We start from the raw sequence: 15689 nt of genomic DNA on the forward strand, positions 1-15689 counted from the left end.
GACATTTTTATGCTATGGAACCTTTAAAACTTCATTTAAACCCCAAACTCCGGAATGCCAACTCGATATTGAAGTGCTCATATTATGCTCATTTTCAGGTTCATAATTGTATTTAGAGGTTTTACCAGAATAGGTTTACATAGCTCTCTGTTTTAGCTACAGAGTGAGGCATCACACTTCTGTTCTATCTTTGTTGGGCGTCGCACATGTGCAGTAGCTAGGTAAGGACTACTAGCCAGTCAGAAGCAGAGTATAAGGGCGTGCCACGCTAGCAGCTAGGCGAGCATTATAATGTGTGTTCCAAAGTGACGAGCGTTTGTCTCTGAAGTAAAGGCTGGACTACAATAGAGCTGTTTGGAGCAGTTTGTGAACAGTGTTTTCTGTTGGAGATGGTAAGTCCCTTTGGGGGGGACTTTGGGCTTTTTCACTTAGTAAACCTATAACATGCACAAAAAAAGATATATAACACAATAAGGGAAAGGGAAAAAGCCAAAAAGCATAATATGAGCACTTTAAAAACCTGACATAACATGATCAAACATTACATCATGTCTGTGTATGTTGGGTTTCATCCCAGAATAGAGACCAAAACAAAATGCACAAACAGTCATATAAACAAAGAGAAAAACTCCAGAAAGGGAGCCCTCTGTGACGACCCCAGTCGCTCAGCGTCCCAAAGTGAACATCCAAACAGGATGATTTCCATTGCTCTGGATAACATTATTGTTTGCTCCCCATTTGACCTGCAGTGGACTAAATCCCCGATTCATGGAAAGAAAGGAACAGTGTCTGTTGGCCATTGCTACATTTCTCCGCCATGCCAAGCTTAGCCTATTGGCTGGCCTTTTATCCCTGATCTTCAGCCTTGGCTTCGGCTCCTCGGCCCCCACAGCAAAACATCCCGAAGAGACAAGATTAAAATTCTGAGGACTGCTTAATATCCCTTCCTTTTGGGCCAGCGAGCCAAGCCCACCAAGGGGAGAGCAGCCAAAGCATAAGGACGTTGGCTGGAATCCATGGATGTGACCAGAATCGATTCAGGATGGATAGATGAACTTCTTCTGGAATAGGAGGGTGAGTGGGGTGTATACAAACGGTGTTTAAAAAAAAAAAAAAAAAAAAAAAGATATTTAGAGGTGAAACTAACTGGATTAATCCAGTGGGTCCTAAACTAGTGGCGCAAAGTCGTTACAGAAAGAACAATATTGTGTAAATCTAAAGTTTAATGTTGAAGTATAGGTACTGATACTAGAATAATATATAATATTTTTTGGGCATTTTGGCCTTTACTTTTGACAGGAAAGCTGAAGACATGAAAGGGGAGAGAGAGGGGGGGATGACATGCAGCAATGGAACGCAGGTTGGAGTCGAACTTGTGGCTGCTGCATCGAGGAGTAAACCTCTATATACGGGCGCCCGCTCTACCAACTGAGCTATCTGGGCACCCAGAATAATACTTTTTAAACATGGAAGGAGAACTGCTCTAGGGATGGCAATGTCAGCACCTCCACCACTTTAGGCAAAGTAACACTGGCAAAATGTTGCTTAAATCAGGAACTTTCTAAAGTAAACAAGCTGGCATCTCTCCTCATTTGCATAAAGTTGCCTGGATTCAACTTCATGCAAAAGAGGAGCGGGCGACTCAACGCGCCGCTTCTAAAAAGTCCTTGAGCAGAATGCATTGCATGGCTGCTCCCATAGAAATGAAAAAGGGAAGCGTGGAAATGACGCTGACAATGGACACACATCTTGAGGCATTAGGGCTGGGGTGATCTGCTTTTGTCCCGATTCTACTCTTTCATGATACACTGGTACCGATTCGATTTCTAATTCTATTTTCATTTATTGCGATTCGATAGCATTGAGTATTGCGATGTCTAGAGACAATATCATGAGACATTTCTAAAACCTAATTGTTTTCTAAAAAAGAATGCACATCAGTCAGTAAGCATATATAGTCAACATAACATAGATTTTCAGCATTTTCTGTTTTGCTTGCTTTGAAACTGGTATAATGTAGTCGCAGTCGGCGGTACCACATAAACAGAAAATATGTGGGTGAATCATTGGTAAAAAGATAAATAAAAAATATTGATTCTGAGGAAAAGAAACAAATTTTATTTATTTTTATGTCATGTGATTTTTTCCCCCCCCAGACCTATGAGGCATATAGTAGCCTATAATGAAGTGGACAGAGGTCAGGATGAGCATGCTGGGAGCAGGTCTGCAGAGGGTGAGCACGAAGTGGCCACAGCAAGCTCCCCAAAGCCTGTGCATGTGGGCTTGTGCTGCCAATTATCTGACACACACACACACACACTTGTGTTAGCTTGTAGTAGTTTACCTTCAATTAGGGCTGGGCAATACATCAATATTATATCCATATCGCGATATGAGACTAGATATCGTCGTAATATGACATAGGTGTTGTCTTTTCCTGGTTTTAAAGTGATTTAAAACCCATTTTCTGAACTGACCAGCCTGTTCTAGCTTTTTCTATTATTTGCTTTACCCACTTAATCATTATAGTCACATTACTGATGATTATAAATGTCAAATCTCATTGTGTACTTATTTTTTAAAAAGCACCAGTAGTCAACCCTACAATATCGTCGCAATATCAATATTGAGGTATTTGGTCCAAAATATTGTGATATTTGATTTCCTTCATATCCCCCCGGTCCTACCTTCAATACTTGATCTCAGGGGCAAATACGCCACGGGAGTGTGTGCCCCCCTGCTAAGGAGTATTGAGTGCTGTATACTGTACACAGTTGGAGAGGAGTACATGAATAAATGAACAAGCAAGGAAGCCTTATGCGGCCAAGTACATCCAGGGAACGTCAGAAATGTGCACTTATCGAATGTCCAATAAACCTGCCAGGGAGAAATTACTGGCAGATTTGACCTTATCACAGCATTGACGTATGTGATAAGTAACGAAATGCAGCAGTGAAACACCATAGATGACATAAGTAAGTAATCGTTGGGATTATTTCTTGTAGCTTGCATAGAGAAACACCAGAACACAACTAAATGAAGAAGAAGAATTAATAAAAGTGAATTGCTCATTAGTGACAGGCTAGTTTAACTATTAAATATTCTGTATTTATTGTTTATTTTATATAAGCGTTTAATATGTTTGTTTGGCAAATTCCACATAAGTGTACTTATTGTGGCAATAAAACCTTTTCTGATTCTGTTTCAGTCTCCACAAACTGAGAATAATATCTGGCTCTGCTAAATGTTCCACCATGTTCACCAGCTATAGTCACCAGCTGTGTTTGTGTGTTTTTTGGCGCTGGGCAGGTAGTGTACAGCGAGCTTATCAGAGTTTTTTTTTTTTGCTGCCTTCTGCAGATGTAAACAATGGTTATTGGAGTTTGTGTGCCATAAAACCAAAACACTGAAATATAAAAGGGCTCAAATGCTCTTTTAGTTGTGCAGGAAACTACGGCGTTGGTGATAATTGGAGTGACACCTTTCACATTACACAGTCTTTTGACCCATTGTTAATATATACAAATATTGATTAGTGCAGCTTTAATGTTCATAATACATGCTTTCACACACCACACACGACATAACGTAATGTTTATCATAGACCTGATAATTGTTTTCGGGGCTGCATTTTTATATTTATCATCCAGTTTGTGGTGGTTATGTATACTCATTTAACCCTCATGCCCTCCTTAAAAAAACTTACTCTCGACACCTTCGAGGCAAAAATGTCCACGCACACAAAAACTGTTATTAAATCATCATATATCAATATTTTTTTCTGCTTTTTTTTCATAAATCACTTAAACAACTTGTAACCTAATCAAAACTACCAAACATTCAATCATTTTCAGGATTTTAACCCTTTAAATGCCAGTTTATGTATTTGAAGTATTTCATTTTTTATTACAAAAAACGATTTTTTTTCCATATAATGAATAATATCTAGATTTGGCTTTGGTGGTGATTAGAGGCTTGGATATGTCAAAGATAAGCAACAAAATTAATTTGATTGCATTAGTATTTTTTACATAGTTCCAGATACTCCCCTTTCGACACCTTCCGGGCAAAATGTACATGTCAAAAAACTGTTATTAAATCATCATATATCAATATTTTTTTCTGCTTTTTTTTCATAAATCACTTAAACAACTTCTAAATTGCTCAAAACTACCAAACATTTAATCATTTCTGGATTTTAACCCTTTAAATGCCAGTTTTAAATCTTTGAAGTAACAATTATTTATGAAAAACCCAACAAAACATAAATTATTTTCCATAAAATAAATCATAGGGGAATGGGGCTTTGGTGGGGATTAGAGGCTTGGATATGTCAAAGATAAGCAACAAAACTGATTTGATTGCATTAGTATTTTTTATGTAATTCCAGATACTCCCTCTGGACACCTTCGAGGCTAAAATGTCCACGCACACAAAAACTGTTATTAAATCATCATATATCAATATTTTTTTCTGCTTTTTTTTCATGAATCACTTAAACAACTTCTAACCTAATCAAAACCACCAAACATTCAATCATTTTCAGGATTTTAACCCTTTAAATGCCAGTTTATGTATTTGAAGTATGTCATTTTTTATTAAAAAAAACACAAAAAATGATTTTTTCCCATATAATGAATAATATGTAGATGGGGCTTTGGTGGTGATTAGAGGCTTGGATATGTCAAAGATAAGCAACAAAACTGATTTGATTGCATTAGTATTTTTTTATAATTCCAGATACTCCCTCTGGACACCTTCGAGGCTAAAATGGCCCCATTGACTTCCATTATAACCACATGTTTTGATCTCACTGCCTTTACAGTATAAAACCATGCATTCTGTAATGTCAGCATTTCATTTGGAAGAAAACTAGTCATATTTGACATTTTGACAGTATTTCACCAGATTCAACCATTTTGCCCTTGTAGGCCGATGCATGAAATTATAGTTATATTATGGAGCTGTGTGTGTGTGTGTGTGTGTGCGCGCGCGCGCACGAGCGTGCGTGTGTGTATGTGTGTGTGTGTGTATATGTGTATGTATATTTGTGTGTGTCTGTGGGTGTGTGTGTGTGGGTTGTGTGTGTGTGTGTGTGTGTGTGTGTGTGTGTGTGTGTGTGTGTGTGTGTGTGTGTGTGTGTGTGTATATGCGTGTGTGTGTGTGTGTGTGTGTGTGTGCGTGTATGTATGCGTGTGTGTGTGTGTGTGTGTGTGCATGCATGTATGTATGCATGTCTGTGTGTGAGAGAGAGTTTGTGTAAATCTGTAAACAAACAATGATAATTTTAGTGGTGAAAAAAGCGCACCTTACTTTAGCCAGTTATATTATGGAGCCGTGTGTGTGTGTGTGTGTGTGTGTGTGTGTGTGTGTGTGTGTGTGTGTGTGTGTGTGTGTGTGTGTGTGTGTGTGTGCATGCATGCGTGTCTGTGTGTGAGAGAGAGTTTGTGTAAATCTGGGTGAAAAAAGGGCTTCTTCTGAAGGATGCATTTCATGTGTCTTTGAAGACGTGCTTGAATAAAAACATTGTCTCCTGCATTTGTTGTAAACAAAACCAACTATTAGTGTGTTGATGCACCTGGCTCTAGAGAAGGAGAAAGACCTGGAGCAAAGAGAAGGAGCCTTTATCTTCCAGCCAACTGCAGGACTCATCTGAAGATGACACAAGTTTCTGGAGTCTGACAAAATGGTCACTGGTGTCCTCCAACTCTGTGAGTGCCTCTAACCCTTCCTCTGAAAGTGGAGAGGACACTGAAGATCCTGTCCATCCTAACATTGAATGGACAGTGAAGAATTGGCAAGTCTGGTCTCCATCTAATACTGAGACGCCTGCGCAACATTCAAGCACCGACCGGCATGATGTCAGAGCCCACGAGATATGCCATATCAAGAATCCATGATGTGGCATCCTCTTTCGACCTTTTCTTCACTCCTGACATGATCAGCTGATTCAGGAAATGACAAACCTACACGGGAGGTGTTCAATCTCAGGATGGAGTGATGTGGATGCTCAAGAGATTTTAACATACATGGGACTTCACACTTGGCTGGTGTGTACCGGTCCAAAGGGGAATCCACCCGGAGCCTGTGGGATGTCCATAGTGGGAGACCAGTCTTCAGGGCCACCATGTCCCACAAACCATTTGAAATGATAAGCACCAGTTTACAGCACATGCAGGAGACAATGTTTTTATTCAAGCACGTCTTCAAAGACACATGAAATGCATCCTTCAAAAGATGCCTTTTTTCAGCCCTAAAATGATCATTGCTTGCTTACAGGTTTACGCAAACTCTCACACACACACACACACACACACACACACACACACACACACACCTCCATAATATAACTATAATTTCATGCATCGGCCTACAAGGGCAAAATGGTTGAATCTGGTGAAATACTGTAAAAATGTCAAATATGACTAGTTTTCTTCCAAATGAAATGCTGACATTACAGAATGCATGGTTTTATACTGTAAAGGCAGTGAGATCAAAACATGTGGTTATAATGGAAGTCAATGGGGCCATTTTTGCCTCGAAGGTGTCCAAAGGGAGTATCTGGAATTACATAAAAAATACTAATGCAATCAAATCAGTTTTGTTGCTTATCTTTGACATATCCAAGCCTCTAATCCCCACCAAAGCCCCATTCCCCTATGATTTATTTTATGGAAAATAATTAATGTTTTGTTGGGTTTTTCATAAATAATTGTTACTTCAAAGATTTAAAACTGGCATTTAAAGGGTTAAAATCCAGAAAATTATTAAATTTTTGGTAGTTTTGAGCAATTTACAAGTTGTTTAAGTGATTTATGAAAAAAAAGCAGAAATAATATTGATATATGATGATTTAATATCAGTTTTTTGGACATGTACATTTTTGCCTCGAAGGTGTCCAAAGGGAGTATCTGGAACTATGTAAAAAATACTAATGCAATCAAATTAATTTTGTTGCTTATCTTTGACATATCCAAGCCTCTAATCACCACCAAAGCCCCATCTAGATATTATTCATTATATGGAAAAAAAATCATTTTTTGTGTTTTTTGTAATAAAAAATGAAATACTTCAAATACATAAACTGGCATTTAAAGGGTTAAAATCCTGAAAATGATTGAATGTTTGGTAGTTTTGATTAGGTTTGAAGTTGTTTAAGTGATTTATGAAAAAAAAGCAGAAAAAAATATTGATATATGATGATTTAATAACAGTTTTTGTGTGCGTGGACATTTTTGCCTCGAAGGTGTCGAGAGTAAGTTTTTTTTAAGGAGGGCATGAGGGTTAAAATCTCTTGAGCATCCACATCACTCCATCCTTAGATTGAACACCTCCCGTGTAGGTTTGTCATTTCCTGAATCAGCTGGATCAAGTCAAGAGTGAAGAAAAGGTCGAAAGAGGATGCCACATCATGGATTCTTGATATGGCATATCTCGTGGGCTCTGGCATCATGCCGGTCGGTGCTTGAATGTTGCGCAGCGTCTCAGTATTAGATGGAGACCAGACTTGCCAATTCTTCACTGTCCATTCAATGTTAGGATGGACAGGATCTTCAGTGTCCTCTCCACTTTCAGAGGAAGGGTTAGAGGCACTCACAGAGTTGGAGGACTCCAGTGACCATTTTGTCAGACTCCAGAAACTTGTGTCATCTTCAGATGAGTCCTGCAGTTGGCTGGAAGATAAAGGCTCCTTCTCTTTGCTCCAGGTCTTTCTCCTTCTCTAGAGCCAGGTGCATCAACACACTAATAGTTGGTTTTGTTTACAACAAATGCAGGAGACAATGTTTTTATTCAAGCACGTCTTCAAAGACACATGAAATGCATCCTTCAAAAGAAGCCCTTTTTTCACCCAGATTTACACAAACTCTCTCTCACACACAGACACGCATGCACGCACACACACACACACACACACACGGCTCCATAATATAACTGGCAAAAGTAAGGTGCGCTTTTTTCACCACTAAAATTATCATTGTTTGTTTACAGATTTACGCATAACACTCTCTCACACACAGACATGCATACATGCATGCACACACACACACACACACACACACACACGCACGCACGCACGCATACACACACACACACACACACACACACACACACACACACACACACACACACACACACATCCAAGCACGCACGCACGCACGTGCGCGCGCGCGTGCACACACACACACACAGAGCTCCATAATATAACTATAATTTCATGCATCGGCCTACAAGGGCAAAATGGTTGAATCTGGTGAAATACTGTCAAAATGTCAAATATGACTAGTTTTCTTCCAAATGAAATGCTGACATTACAGAATGCATGGTTTTATACTGTAAAGGCAGTGAGATCAAAACATGTGGTTATAATGGAAGTCAATGGGGCCATTTTAGCCTCGAAGGTGTCCAGAGGGAGTATCTGGAATTACATAAAAAATACTAATGCAATCAAATCAGTTTTGTTGCTTATCTTTGACATATCCAAGCCTCTAATCACCACCAAAGCCCCATCTACATATTATTCATTATATGGGAAAAAAATCATTTTTTGTGTTTTTTTTAATAAAAAATGACATACTTCAAATACATAAACTGGCATTTAAAGGGTTAAAATCCTGAAAATGATTGAATGTTTGGTGGTTTTGATTAGGTTAGAAGTTGTTTAAGTGATTCATGAAAAAAAAGCAGAAAAAAATATTGATATATGATGATTTAATTTTAGTAGTTATATAGTTTTTGTGTGCGTGGACATTTTTGCCTCGAAGGTGTCCAGAGGGTACAAAATGAATCATTTAAGTATAAAAGACATGTAAGAGTAAAAAACACTGGATTTAAAAAATTTGACTGAAAAGAAGGATTCCTACAAAATTTCATGCCATAAGAAGTAACACAGCAAAAATGATCACAAAATGAAAAAGAAAACTTGAGAAAAATGTACAAAAATGACCGAAGAGGGCATGAGGGTTAATTAAAAGGTTTCAGTTTACCGTTATAAGTTATACATTAGGTTTATTTTATAACTGTAAAATGTCCTGCCTCGAGATAACTCTTTAATAACCAAAGTTAAGGAATTCCTGTTAAATATTTGTATGTGTTACTTGTAAGATTTATGGTAACACTTTCTATGATGCCAATTGTCTATTATGCATAATGTGTTATAATCTGCTCATAGCAATGTATAATTATGCTTATAAGCACTCATAAATATTCATAATGGTTTAGAAAAATAATCATAACACATTATAAAGCCATTTACAATGACTTAAGGTCAAGTACCATAATACTTCATAATTGCCGGTCACTCATTTGGTATATAAACTATGAAATATCAATATCACTATTGGCCTACAAAATCAGTTGGGCTCAGATCTGATTGACACAATTCCAAAATGTTGTTTTTGCACAATCCATGTTTCTCACTCAAATCATTAGTCTCATTAAAAAAACTGCAACATGTAACCAGCAAGCAAGAGCAAGAGCAAGAAGCAAGAGCTACTGCCATAAACTGTTAATAGTCTATGGCAGGTGTCTTCAACGTTTTTTAATCCAAGGACCCCTTAACTGAAAGAGAGATGGATCAGGGACCCCGTACTACAGTTCATATATTGTATAAAATGAAGTTGCACATTAAACTGGGCCTACAATAACGTGTGGGCGTCCTAAAGCCTTTATACATACCCTTTTTGCATAGAATACTAAGCTTTTAAAATGATTTTATAAATTATGTTTTCATTGTAAAACATACATGTGGCACAGTGAATCCTCAGGATTAACTGTATCTGTGGATGGCTACTTTAGTGACTACCTTACCTATAGGCCACTAAGCCTATCCTCAGTGGGGATTTATATTTGCTAATAATATGTTGGATTCATGTTAAGACCTCAATTAACAATAATTTGGAGGTTAGGGTTAGGGTTAACCCTAACCCTAACCCTGCATTGAATCTGAGGACCCCCTAGGGGTCCCGGATCCCCTGTTGAAGATCCCTGGTCTATGGCTACTGCACACAACAAAAGAGCAAATATTACCACCTAGTGGTTCAAGAGAGAAAGCCATCCAGTAAAGCCACAGTAAAAGGTGGACCTTGAGTTAAGATTTTTTTTTTGTCAAACTACTCTGTTCAAACCTTCATGCTCAATAACGTACCTGTTTGGGGTCTGTGGGGCCACTAGGTGACATCAGTTCAATGGTAACAGGCCCGTCATTTTGTATGTTGACCTGCATATAGGCGCCAAACTTCCCATCTGGACACACAAGTCAAAAACAGAGAGACATTTTACAAGCCATGAAGAATGAGAACCTGGGAATCAAAAATCAAAGACATAAGATAAAGGCAAGTTTCATCTAATTGCATCAGTGCCACAGTTAGCCTACAGTAGAAGTACTAACTAATTTGAACTAATTTGCGTTTAAATTAACACACCCAAACCGCATATCTTATCAACATTCTCGTATACTGGGCATGTGCGTGCCGGTGTAAACAGGAGGCACCTGTATACACCGTCAGTGGATTAGTCTCAGAGAACGAGACGTCATGACCCAATCAGGCGGCGAAACGTTGGCGTCAGCGTCCGTGTTGCCAAAGGTCTCCATTTCCAGCCGTTGAGACTGCAACACAACCCTAAACCTAAAACGGGGTCAGAAATGTTTTCAAATGTCTCCGGTTTGGGGGCTCTGATACGCCAGAGCAGTGCCAATGCAAGGTGTAAACAAAGCAAAAGATATTCATTTTTAAACCAAAACGTAGCCATGTAAATGCAGCTTAATCTAAGTAGCCAAGTGCATCCCATATGACATCACATCCTAGTATTAATAGGCGGTAAACACAAGTAGAATTGGTTTGACATTGACAGTAGATGTTTTATAAGGATGTAGGATAAAGTGGAGCCTTGAGACATTGGGGACAAAAGACGAAGGGGCTGCAGGAGGAGAGGAAGCCTCAACTTAAATGTTCTCCTTTTCTTCCACTGGGTCCGCGAGATTAATGACACCATCTGCACAATGAAGTCGTGGGCCGGGTGGAAGAAGCGCTGCATCATCATATTTCCTCTCTGGAGGGGAGGGGGGACTAATTAGGAAGAGTTATGCCTCCCTTGCTGGGACAAGGTGTTCTCCGCACCTGCTCCCCGGTGGGCTGACCCAATTCACCGCAACAGTCACCACCAGCGTGTCACAACACCGATAATCCACACCTCCCACCCCCCAAAAGAGCTATAACCTTACACTGACGTGGTAATACAGGCAATTAAATAGCGGGGGATAGGGCACCGATCCAAACGTATAAGTGAGTGGATATAACGGTGATCCTCAAGACTTGTTATTAATAAGCTCGGAAACAAGATCCCAGTTTTATTTAGTTTTTTTTTATAAGCCATATTGTCCTCTAATCTCCTGGGACTTTTTTGAAACTGGCCGCTATCTTCTGATCGCCGCACTTTTCACAATGACCCTTAAAACTATTTTTCAACTCTGACTGCACAAAATCCATCATACTGTCAAAAAACAAACAATGGCTATCAGCTACTCAATATCTGACCTAGGGTTGACATTAAAGTGCTCATATTATGCTTTTGGGCTTTTTCCCCTTTCCTTTATTGCGTTATATATCTTTTTTTGTGCACATTATAAGTTTACAAAGTGAAAAAGCCCAAAGTCCACCCCAAAGGGACTTACCATCTCCAACAGAAACACTGTTCACCAACTGCTCCAAACAGCTCTATTGTAGTCCAGCCTTTACTTCTGTGATGAACGTGTGTCACTTTGTAACACACGTTATAATGCTCGCCTAGCTGCTAGCGTGGCACGCCCTCATACTCTGCTTCTGACTGGCTAGTAGTCCTTACCTAGCTACTGCTCATGTGCAACTCTCGACAGAAGTGAGATGTCTCACTCTGTAGCTAAAACAGAGAGCTCAACACACAGGGTGAAAAGAGGAGCTGCAGCAATGTGTAGTACAACAAATATATGGTGTTCTTTTAAAATTACAGCATGTAAACCTATTCTGGTACAACCTCTAAATACAATTATGAACCTGAAAATGAGCATAATATGAGCACTTTAAACGTTAAGGGAAAAAGTGGGACCATGGGAAAATTATTCAACTGATTTCACTTAATCTGAAAACTAATAAAACACTTAATTCATGCATATTTTTGCATGAATTGAGTGTTTTATTAGCTCTTCTCTAAAGTCCAACAGTCATCAGTTCAGTCCACCCACCCTTAATCAGCTCTGGCTTGTAGGTACTCCTCATGTTCTCCAGGATGCTATTGTAGAAGGGCTGGGCCAACTCTGCAGGCATGGCTGAGTGGAAGTCTGGCTTGTTGGCTTTCAGTATGCACTGCAGCGTGAACTGGCTCACACACAGCACCTCAAAGTCCCTGTCCATGACACTTTTGCTCCACGCCCGCCCGTTCTCATCTTCAAACAGCCGCAGGTTCAGGATCTTGCGTACTCTGAAAACACACAAGGAAAAGCAGGTGAGGAAACAACTGTAAATCTGTAGTCTGTAACTGTGGCAATCCCTCTGATTAATCTGGTCAATGTTGGCAGATACCTTATTAGCTTTATATAAAAGGGACCACACTGGACTTTTCATGTTTTTAATCCTATTAATTCTGAACATTTTATACTACAAGTTTGTAAACTGATTTCCTATCCCCCAGGCAGGCAGTGGCTGCTTTTCATGCCAGGACATGAAAAACATCTTGGAACTTGAGATAATCCATCACAACAAGGATTTTGTTGTCTATATTGTTGATCAGAGTTACAATACTGTGCAGTTTATGCAGGAATCATTTTTAAAACCTTAAAAGCTTGAGATTGTTAGTTTTGAGCTCCTAAACTACAAATCATGAATACTTTACAGTCTATCTTTGCTCATTTTAAACTCATGCTGTATAAAGTTTTTTTTTACCTTTTGTTCATGACACTGAACAAATATGATGGCTGGTAGGGTTTGTGTTGGGGGGCCCCAACACAAACCCTACCAGCCATCATATTTGTTCAGTTAGCCTAACTGATCCAACTGTTCACTTTCTGTAAATTCAAGGTTGAGAAGACCCCAAATACCAAAAAACAACAAAATAATTATCAATTAAAAAATAAAATAACAATGGTGAGGGCGAGACCATAGTGCATATGTAAATGTTCTAACACATGCAACACCTCTTACCATTATGGCACTTTAATGGTAGAAACTATAACCCAACCAATACATGATTTTTGAGGTTGATACAGATATTTGTGAGTTTAAATAAATGTCAAGTATACATCTACCTTAAACAACTTTTTAAATAAAAGCCATTCAGATATGTGCTATTAAGAATTGTACCCCAAGGGACATTTAAAGTTGAAAAATAAACGTGTCAGTGCTGCCTGGTGGACTAAATGGAATGGAGACAGTCACAAATCACCTCCAACAGATCTTAAGGATTTCTGTACCATCTTGTTACAGCTAGAATCACATACAATACCTATTGTCAGTTAATCATTCCAAATTCATCAGTGTGACATTGCACCTAACACAAACCAGTTTTTCTGGCACAAATGTTTAAACAGTGATTTTAAATCCAGTCAGTGTTCTGTTGCTGGTGTGAAGGGTCCCTCCCACAAACACTCACAGGTAGTCCGCATCCTTCTGGGTGTCCTCCACTGATATTCCCAGCAGTACACACAGTCCTCGTCCTATTGAACTGATCTCTTCTCCTCCCACTGTAGGAAAATAGGAAAAGGTTGATGACTGAGTGAGCAGGTACTGTAGTCATTCAGTGACCAAGCAGCCAAGACTGACAGGTGGCAGGCTGAATGACATCAGTGTTTGTGGAGAAAAGGAGCCAGCTGTCAGGGCTGTGATTCGGCCGTCAGTGCCACCGACTTCCAGAGGACTCTTTCATCATTTGCGCAGTGAAATAACATTTACTGGTTTCCTCCGAGCTTGTACACCCAGCCAGCGGTTCTCCATCTGGACTCCGGTCAAAGACACAACTGGCTGTGTCTCTGAAGCCTCATTCGTTTCGCTCGCTGGCACTGCTAATGCTAACCCAGCTAGGTTAGCTAGCTAACATGCATGGTCAGCGACTTTAAACAAAAGAAAGTTATTAGCCTCAGTTTAGCGACATTATCAAAGGCGTCAAAGCGTGCCACTTTCGCTCAGTTCAAAACAGCCGCTTACCTGTCACAGTCGCCTTGGTGACCCTCTGAATGATAGCTTTCATTGTTTTGGTTGTGTTGGGGCGGGGGCAGTGCACACGCTCTCCTATCTTCCAAAGACCTACAGGCGTGGGCGGACGTTGTCGCCCTCTACCGGCCGAAGCACGCAGCACATATCCTCGCCTTCTTCCGGAGGTTTGCTGGTACAAAAGCTCAATCTCAAGCAAGTCGCTGAGACCCATTGCTGTAATTTGTACAGAAGTGGAAAGTTACTAAGAGTATGTACTCAATTACTGTGCAATTCGGAGGTACTTCTACCTTACTTGGGTGATTAAATTTGTTGTTGCCTTATACTTGTACTCCACTAGATTTCAGAGTGAAAAGTACTTTTTACTAGTTCTCTGACAGCTATAGTTACTTAATTTTACTTATAACTGTGCACATTTACTCATGTAAAAATGTGAAGGCAGGACTTTCACTTGTAATGGAGTATTTTTTACAATATGGTATTTCTTCACTCATGTAAGGGATCTGAATACTGACTCTGGATACTAAGTTAGTAGTTGTAAGCAAATACTAAATGGGAGTGATTGTAAATTACATTTAGGGAATGAGAGTGCTTATTTTTCCTTCATAACTAAATTATTAAATTGACAGCCTAACTGTAGGGCATTTTTAAACAAAAATGCCATGCAAATTTAAATTAGTATGAACACCAACAATATTAAAATGTAGTGTAAAGTTGATGTATCAGGTATTGCATGAACGGATATTGCTTACACTGGATGATCGGAAAAACAAAAAACAATGTAGTACAATAGCCATGTAAAATGTAGCTTCCTTAAAGTGTTCAGTGTTGTTGAGATTTCTTTGTAGATTTGATTCTGTTGTACATTTTGAAGCTGCACTTTGTGGTGGTGTTGGACAGCATTATATTTCCCCCCTTATAGGCCTTTTTTAGGGAAGACATGTTGACATGTCACAGTAGGAAAAGCACTGGTGTAAATAATAAAATTAGAGACAGATGAATTCCAAAAAATTTGCCTCAGTCATAGCTTACTGGGACACTTTAATGAAACTGAACCATTGCGTATGTTATTAGTAACACCTGTGCTTATCCTACTGTGACAAGTCAAAATGCCTGCTGTGGAAAAGGTGGGGCCCCAGTTTTGTTAAAGGCTAAATATGTGTCAAACCATTCTGGATGAAGTATTGTGGTGCTGCAGAGACATCCCGGCCTACAAATCATATCCTACAGACTAAAGAAATAAATCTTTGTTTGGTAAAGATCCTCGCAAAAATCCCACTCTAATCATTTTCATTTTTTAGATTTTAATATTTTTCAATGAAAATGAGAATAATGATGCAAAAATGATCATTCCCTCCAATATTGTGACTCATATCACAATATCAGTCAAAATAATCGCAATTAGATAATTTCCTCATATCGTGCAGCCCTAGTCTCAGTCTCTACTCGGGATAATGACAATATCTTTTATATCTTTAAAAATAAAAATTGCAAAACCTTCGGACACTTTCA

At 39.2% G+C, this 15689-nt stretch overlaps 1 protein-coding gene across 4 annotated transcripts in view; it reads right to left on the minus strand.

Annotated features, from left to right (window-relative positions):
- The window catches only part of dtd1 (D-aminoacyl-tRNA deacylase 1), a 42667-nt gene extending 28353 nt beyond the window's left edge, over positions 1-14314 (minus strand). For 2 of the 4 annotated variants that reach the window (XR_005636396.1, XR_005636390.1), the window contains exons 1-4: positions 14172-14314; positions 13621-13711; positions 12218-12453; positions 10145-10242 (exon numbers count right to left, since the gene is read on the minus strand). Coding sequence is in view for 2 of the 4 variants with exons in the window: in XM_039777138.1 (XP_039633072.1) it covers positions 10145-10242; positions 12218-12453; positions 13621-13711; positions 14172-14214 (468 nt within the window). In the remaining 2 variants the exon portion in view is untranslated. The remainder of the gene's footprint in view (positions 1-10144; positions 10243-12217; positions 12454-13620; positions 13712-14171) is intronic. The other 2 variants (XM_039777138.1, XM_039777050.1) reach the window with 1 other exon arrangement.
- Positions 14315-15689: the final 1375 nt, after the last annotated feature.

The sequence above is a fragment of the Perca fluviatilis genome, chromosome 1, assembly GCF_010015445.1.
Source record: "Perca fluviatilis chromosome 1, GENO_Pfluv_1.0, whole genome shotgun sequence".
In the NCBI taxonomy this organism is placed as follows: Eukaryota; Metazoa; Chordata; class Actinopteri; order Perciformes; family Percidae; genus Perca; species Perca fluviatilis.